This window comes from Fukomys damarensis, unplaced genomic scaffold, assembly GCF_012274545.1.
Source record: "Fukomys damarensis isolate Sample0158 unplaced genomic scaffold, DMR_v1.0_HiC HiC_scaffold_1, whole genome shotgun sequence".
Taxonomy (NCBI): domain Eukaryota; kingdom Metazoa; phylum Chordata; class Mammalia; order Rodentia; family Bathyergidae; genus Fukomys; species Fukomys damarensis.
In genome coordinates, this window is record NW_022900913.1 from 33868573 (window position 1) to 33876814 (window position 8242).

Consider the following 8242-nt stretch of genomic DNA (forward strand, 5'->3'; position numbering starts at 1 on the left):
TTTTTTTTTTTTTTTTTTTTGGTACAGGGATTGAACTCGGTTCCTTGCGCTTGCAAGGCAGGCCGCCAAACCGCTGAGCTAAATCCCCGGCCCCGATGGTGAACTTTTTAGTGCTTTCAATGATATAATCAGCCTGCTAGGTCTTACATACTATAGGTTCACCACCACTGAAGTAAAATAATGACAGAGGTGTGTCATCAAATGGGGGATCTACAGGTGGTTTAAAAACAAGAGAGAAGAGGGAGTGATGAGAGACAAGGCTAAGACTTATACCTCTTCACATGTGATAAATGAGTTTGGGGTTTGTCTTGGATTCTAGATCATTTTAAAGGAGTTTAAGTCAGGAAGCATTCTAGTCAGATTTCTATTTTAGATGACTGGCAAAATAGATTAGAGTAAGGTGAAACCTGCTAGCTCTAATGAGGAATCTGTTTTAGTAAACTAAACCAAAATAGGAATTTGGGAAAAGGCAGTAATAAGTGGAAAATAGATGGAGATTTGAGTAATGTTAAGTAGGCAGAATGCACAGGATTTGTGATCATTGAGGACCAGGGTAAAACAGGTGGCTTGTAGTTTTCTCATTTGGATAACTACCTGGTTGGAGATTATTACCTTAAACTATATATATAAAAGGATGAGGATTTAGATGTGAAACTCCCGGGCCCATTAACCCCTATAACTGAGTGATACCTAGTATAGAAAATCTAGAGTTGACTTTTAACTATATTTTCAAGTATTGTATTTGCTCCCTATTTTCCAAGAGAGGAAGTATAGAATTAAAACAAATGTGGCTCTGCCAGGGATTTAGCTCAGTGATTCTGCCACCTGCCTTATAAACGCAAGGTCCCAAGTTCAATTTCCAGCACCAAAATTAAAAATAAAAAATGTGGCCCTAAGCTGGAATCAATGACACATGCCTGTAAACCCAGCTACTCAGGAAGCCAAGGCAGGAGAATTACAAGTTTGAGGCCAGCCTAGGCAAATTAAAACAACATCTCAAAGTAAAACATATAAAGGGCTGGGAGTGTAGCTCTGTGGTAGACTATGTACAAGGCCCTACCTTGAAGTCTCTGTACATCAGAAAAAAAGAAACAAAAAGGTTGATCCAGAAATCATTTCAGTTCTAGCTCCAATTCTAACATTTACTAGAAGGATAACTGATCATTTTATTTTGGGCTTTCCTTAGTAAAGAATATGATACCTCCTTTATAGGGTCTGTGATAAATGATAGATAGAACGGTGAAAACATTTTGAAAATTGTAACTCTAAACATGTCTAAGATAATCTGTTTCTACTTCTAGATGTTACTGGGTTTGTTAAACTAATTTTTTAAACAAAACCAGCTCAAGTGGTATTTGATGAAAAGTAAGTCTCTTGCCTATGTATATCTCTTCAGAAGCATCTGCTGGCTGGAAGTGTAGCTAGCTCAGTGGTAGATGCATTTTTAGGCTTGCACCAAACCTTGGGTTCAATCTCTAGAACCACAAGGAAAAAAAAAATGTGCTGAACATGGTGGTACAACCTGTAATCCCAGCACTCTGGGAGGCTGAGACAGTAATCCAAGTACATCCTGGGTAACAACAAACTTAGTGACACCCTGTCTCAGAATTTTAAAAAGGCACAGAGATGTAGCTCAGTACAGAGGCCCTGGGTTCAGTTCCCTGTACCACCCCCCCTCACCCCCCCAAAAAAATAGTTACTGCTGCTGTTTTCTTAACTTTCTATGTGTATTCCTTGCATTTTTGAGTAGCCACAGAAAAACATGATGCATGGTTTTGGGAAAACAACTAGGAGGATATAGTAGTATACTTTTATGCTATTTAGTTTGTTTTGTAGTCTTTTTTTTCTATTGCTGCATAATATTTTAGTAGTTTTGGATATACCATAGTTAAACTACTGTTATGCATTAACATACATAATATACATTGCTAGGCTTTTACTATTACTCTGCAGCAATAAGTATCTTTGTACATCTATCTTTGTCCACATGTTCAAGTAATTTAATTTTTTAAAGCAGAATTGCCAGGTCAAGAAATATGTGTAATATTAATGAGTGAAATAGGAAGAAAATGGTTAAAGGGAAGTGAGAAGGGGAGGGGAAAGGAAATAAGGGAAAAGAAAAAATGTGGAAAAAGGATAAAATGGAAACAAAGTCTTTGTAACTAGGGAAGGGTGGAGTGGGTGAAGGAGGGAGGGCAGGGGTATGGGGAAAAAATGAGAACCAAGATAAATCTTGTAAAGGTACAAGATCCCAGTGATAAATGTAGCTATATTGTTTGCTTTAAATGTATTAATAAACTTAACGGGGGGTATGTGTATTTTAAATCCTGGCAAATACTATTTAAGGGAGCTAGGCCAATTTATCCTTGTAGCCTACATTGATGATAAAAATAATCTTTAAATTATAATAAATTATAATTTATATTATTATTAATATAATTATAATGCCCCAAAACCTAACTGTTTTACTTAGCAAGTTAGTACTATATCCCAACAGTTTTGATATTGAACAGGAGGGTTTTTAAATACTTTGTGACAGGGTCTCACTATATATAGCTCTATCTGGCTTTGAATTCTTTGTAACCCAGGCTGGCCTTGAGCTTCTGAATATTCTCCCTAGCCTCCAGAGTACTAAGATTATAGGCATGCACCACCACACCTAGCAGAAAAGGAGTTTCGTACCAGCAATAATTCCAGATAGTCTCCATCAAATTAATGTTTTCATCACATGGAAATTACTACAAAAACTATGTTGGGGGAAAAATACATAGCTCAATTAACTGTCATTCTGTTTAAATATGAGGATCACATCTGGGACCACCACCTCTGAAAGCTTAATGTTCTTTATAGGCACCCTGTCCTTGCATGCCCTTTTTTTCTGACTCTTGTCTTCTCTCATTGAGCCTTCCAGCTCTTCCATATCCTTTTTTCCTAGTTTGTTACCCTATTCCTGACTTCTCTGTCTTTTCTGGACCTCATCCTTTTCTTGTACTCTTAAGCACATTTTCCTGCTTAGATAGACCCCACTTGGCTCTTTGAAGCCCTCCATGAGGAATTATTGCAGCTATTTCCCCCTCCATTATTGCTGAGCACTGCTGGAGAAAATGCGTATCTCAGACCTTAGGTGTTTGGTGTCTGATTTCCTAATTGCTATTCCACATCTTCACTGTAATACATATTGAGACCCTGCATCAAGACTCTGCCTGTGGCCCACCTTTAGCAGTTGACTACCTGTCTTCCTACCCACAAGTTAACTGTAGCAGCATCTGTCTTTTTCTCACTCCAGAGGAACAGATAACCCACTTCAAGGCCAGTCCTCATTCTATGCCTTTATGCCTCTTCCAAGACCATAGCCTGTCTGTTGTTCCCACTCTTCCTTTCCTTCACTACAGCCTCCTTTTCTCACAGAAAATCAGTGAACAATTGAACCTTCATACTGACTTCCTTTCCAGGCCACCTTTGCTCTACTTTTCAAGGCCTTGAAAGAATTTTCATTCTAATTGATGTGCCTCTTAACACACTCTGCCCAGATGAGTCTGGCTGCTGATCCCACTATGCCACTTATAATTGTTGATTTTCTCTTCTACTTCTTGTAAGTTCCATTTCTATTTCCATTGCTAATTCATCTACTTTCTCTTTTAACTTGGTGTTTCACAAGGTACTAGTCCTTGTAACTTTGCTGTAACATACTCAAATTTTATCCATGGCTGAATTATTTACTACACAGAAAACCTCAAATCTGAATGTCAGATTTGGCTCCAGAATTGTCTGCAGCTCTATACCAGACACCACAATGTTCTAAATACCTTGACTTCAGTAAACAAAGCTGAATCAGTAATTTTTCCAAGCATACCCTACTCCAAACCTACTTGGCCTCTTGCATCCTGGATTCTTTATCCTGCGTGACATTTTAAACCAGAGATATGGGAGTTAATTGATTGTGACTCCTTACTCCTCATCCACTATGCTGTTTTATATTTCTGTGCCCCTACCTAGAGTAAACCTTTTTGCCTTTTCTTGCTCTCATTTGTGTTGCTACAGCTCATTATTTTCTGTGTTGTTTTATGTAATGGGACTCTAGTGCACTTGAGTTTATTTTTTATGTATTTCACTTTCATATCTTGGCCTTTGTTTTTGTTGTTGTTTGGTTGGTTTTTTTGAGGTTTCCCTATGTAGCCTACGCTGGCCTCAAACTCAACAGTCCTCCTGCCTCAGCCTCCTCAGCTTAGATTACTGGTATTCTCCACCATGCCTGACTCCCCTTGCCTTTGATAAGAAGTTTTTGAAATAAAGGGCATTATCCATGGTCTGGTACATGGTAAGTATACAAAAAAATGCCTGTGGAACTCAGTGATGTATTTCCCTAGATTATTTAAGGGAAATGCAAAAATATGGAACAGAACTCACATAAAAATATTCTTTTGTTTCTTGATTTTTTGGAGGTTTTTATTTTTGTTTTGTTTTTGAGACAGGGTATCACTGTGTAGTTCAGGCTGGCCTGAAGCTCACTATGTAACCCACGCTGTCCTAGAACTGACAGTGATCTTCTTGCTTCAACTTTGTAAGTACTGGGATTGCAGGCTTGCGCCATCAGACCTAGCTAAGATCTAAATGTTTTCTTCACCATAGTTTCTTTACAATGAACCAGTAAACCTTGCCGCCATCTTCACAGAAGTGTTTTGGATGTGGTGAGAGTAGCTAAATTATAAGTTGATATTTCTCCTAAGAATGTTATTTAGCCTGCACAGAGTTCTGCAATCTCAACCAAAAAGAACAAACTAAACTAAAATTTGCTTTTGCTGTGTTTCTTAATTTGTCGTATCTCTTATCTTAAAATAGGTGAAAAACCTTTTGAATGTCCAAATTGTCATGAACGATTTGCTAGAAATAGCACTCTCAAATGTCACCTGACTGCATGCCAAACTGGAGTGGGAGCAAAAAAAGGGAGGAAGAAGCTTTATGAATGTCAGGTATGTGTGGATGTATTCTGTTCTCTAAACACAGCAGTCTGTGTTTATAGTCATTAAAAGTGAAAGGTAAGGTCCCTGACTTAGCATGGTTCAACTTAGGATATTTCAGCTTTACAGTGGTGTGAAACCATGCCTTAAATTGTGAATTTTAATCTTTTCCTGACCAAGTAATAGGTAAAAGATGCTGTCTTGTGAATCTGGGCAGCATCAGTGAGCCACAGTCAGCCATGCTCTCTCAAGGGTAAACAATAGCTTATACCGTTCTGTATACTGTTTTGCTGTCTGGTAGGGTTAAGTTCATTAGATACAGGTTGTTTGTTTGTTTGTTTGTTTTTGGTACCAGGAATTGAACTCGGGACCTTATGCTTGGAAGTCGGCAGCAGAACCACTGAGCTAAATCCCCGGCCCCATTAGATACACTTTTTACTTATGATGATTCAAACTAATTAAACTAAGACACAACTCCATTTTAAGTCAAGAAACACCTAGGAATCTAAAGACAAAGTACAAAGCTAATCGTTTGGAAAGAAATGAGAGTAAAACCATTTTGTTAATTTTACAAGGGAGAATAGAATCGCTTTTTGTGTTCAACCCTAGATGGCACCAATGTCAAAATGTGCTAAATACTAGGCATTCTGAACAGTTACTATTCCTTTTTTTTTTTTTTTTTTTTCTAGCTTTAATTGAGTTTATTGGTACATTTTAGGGATACAGTACAGTTACATTCATTGTTGGGATCTTGTACCTCCACATGACAAGTCTTGATTCTCATTTTTTTCCCCTTACCCCTGCCCTCCCTTCAACCCCTCCTCCCCTCCCCATCTACAAATACTTTATTTCCATCTTTTCATTATCTCACATTTTTTTCTTTTCCCTTATTACCCTTCCCCTACTCATCCCACCTTCCCTACACCTTTAGCTCCTTTCTTCCTTTTTGAACAGTTACTGTTCTTACCAATAGTGCAATCATTGAAATTTGGGAGCACAGGGAAGGCAGGCCAGCTTCTATGATTACTGTGTTGTTATACCAAATACTGTAATGTAATGATTCTAGATGTTGAAATTATGGGGAGAAATTACAGTATACTTACCTTATAGTTTAAGAATTTATGTGATACTTAAATAATGAGGGCAATATTGAAATGTTTCCCAGAATGTTTTTAAGTTTGGTGTATCTGCTAAAAGACCAAATAAACCAAAGAAATATGAAATAGTTTGGACTAGATTGTATTGCAGTGCCATTCAGAATGGTCTTCAGATTGGTATCAGTATATTACAGAGAGCAAATGTATTCATATTTTCTTCAGTTTGAATTTTAGTATTGTTAACTTACATTTGGGTATTTCAGGTCTGTAACAGTGTGTTTAATAGCTGGGACCAATTCAAAGATCACTTGGTAATACACACTGGAGATAAACCCAACCATTGCACTCTTTGTGACTTGTGGTTTATGCAAGGAAATGAATTCAGGAGGCATCTGGATGAATCTCACAATATTTCAGAGCGTTTAGTAACTGAAGAAGTCCTTTCAGTAGAAACACGTTTGCAAACTGAACCAGTGACATCAATGACTATTATAGAACAGGTTGGGAAGGTGCATATGTTACCATTGCTTCAGGTTCAGGTGGATTCAGCACAAGTGACTGTGGAACAGGTCCATCCAGATCTGCTCCAGGATGGCCAAACCCATGATTCACATATTAGTGAGCTCCCAGAGCAGGTCCAAGTGAGCTATCTAGAAGTGGGTCGAATTCAGACTGAAGAAGGCACTGAAGTACACGTGGAGGAGCTTCATGTTGAACGGGTAAATCAAATGCCAGTGGAAGTACAGACTGAGCTTCTAGAAGCAGACCTGGATCACATGACTCCTGAAATCATGAGCCAAGAGGAAAAAGAACCTAGCCAAGCAGATGGTGCAGAGGTTGCCAGAGAAGATCATGAAGGTGCTGAGGGTTTAAAGACCAAAACTACAGTGGATCGCCAAGCTGAAAAGACAGAAAATGAGGACAGAACAGTTATACCAGTTTTAGAATGAATAACAGATGAATATTATTTTTAAATTTACATGTTGGATTTTGAACTAAGGACAGTGTAACTGTCCTTAAACAGACACGTGGACCAAAGTCAAACTATTTCCTGATGTGCTGAACTATTATTTTCTATGGAAACAAACTGATGACCCTCCCCCCAGGTAATACCACAAAGGAAGGGTCTTTCTCATAAATGAAGGGGAGTATATTTCTGGAAATTTAAATGGATTATATTCTTCTTATATTGTTGGGTACGAATGTATCTATTTTCATTGTTGTAAGGGTTCTCCCTTTTCTCTTCCCCAGGTGATGTCCTTTCTTAAATTTTTTCCATATTGTAAAATCATTAGAATACAACCTACCTTATGTATTCTAATGCATGGGAATTGAATATATAGGAACTCAAGGCTGCATGAAGAAAAGTGCATTGTTACTGTGCAGTTAAATTTTGGCTCTGGCTTTCTTTAGCTTGAACAGCATTCTTGTCTACCCCAGTTAGTCACAGATGCCATCTCTGCACAGAGACAGAGTGGTGGTGTCACAATGTCTAGAATGTTAAAAAAAAATTCACACCCATGTGCCTTTTCAGAAGCAACTAAACTTCTATAAAGCATCTCTAGTTCTTCTGAGGTGTGTGTTGGAGGGAGCAATGTAGATGATGCTATAAGTACTTCATATTTTTGCTTATAACCACCAGTTCTTTTCCATTTTGTTACATTGAAAAATTTTATTTAACAGCAGCTGAAGGACCATTTTCAATTGAAGAAAATTTCATTTACATCTGTGGTAAACTTTATTTTGAAGAAAAGTTGCACTAATATTTTACCATCAGATGAAAAAAAAAGATAATGTATTTAAAATAAAGTACAGAGAAAGACATGTATATATCAGGTTTTGTTTTGAATTTTTTTCCCCAATCTTTAATGTAAAGATCTTGTGCTATAACTTTTAAAGCCATACAAATAAGAGTGCTAAACTGTGGACTTAAAAGTAGGTGTGTAAATATTTTTAATCAGTATTATTTGGAAAATAAAATATAACAACCACATAAAATTAATATTCTATTTTCTTTACCTATTAAATATTGGGAGATGTTTACATTTTTAAAGTAAACTTTAAAATTATGTGTTCATGGCTCTTTTTTAATTATCAGTGTGGAAGTTATGAGTGATTTCTTACATCTTTTTGCATCATATTAATGTTTGTATCTTTTGAGGTATAAAGTTCTCAACACAGACCACC

At 37.2% G+C, this 8242-nt stretch overlaps 1 protein-coding gene across 5 annotated transcripts in view; it reads left to right on the plus strand.

Moving 5' to 3' along the window:
* The window catches only part of Znf131 (zinc finger protein 131), a 37265-nt gene extending 29226 nt beyond the window's left edge, over positions 1–8039 (plus strand). For 4 of the 5 annotated variants that reach the window (XM_010629925.3, XM_010629927.2, XM_010629928.2 and 1 more), the window contains exons 6-7: positions 4840–4970; positions 6319–8039. In XM_010629925.3, coding sequence (XP_010628227.1) covers positions 4840–4970; positions 6319–7005 — 818 coding nt within the window. In that variant the 3' untranslated portion in view covers positions 7006–8039. The remainder of the gene's footprint in view (positions 1–4839; positions 4971–6318) is intronic. The other variant, XM_033760814.1, reaches the window with a different exon arrangement.
* The last annotated feature ends 203 nt before the right edge of the window (positions 8040–8242 follow it).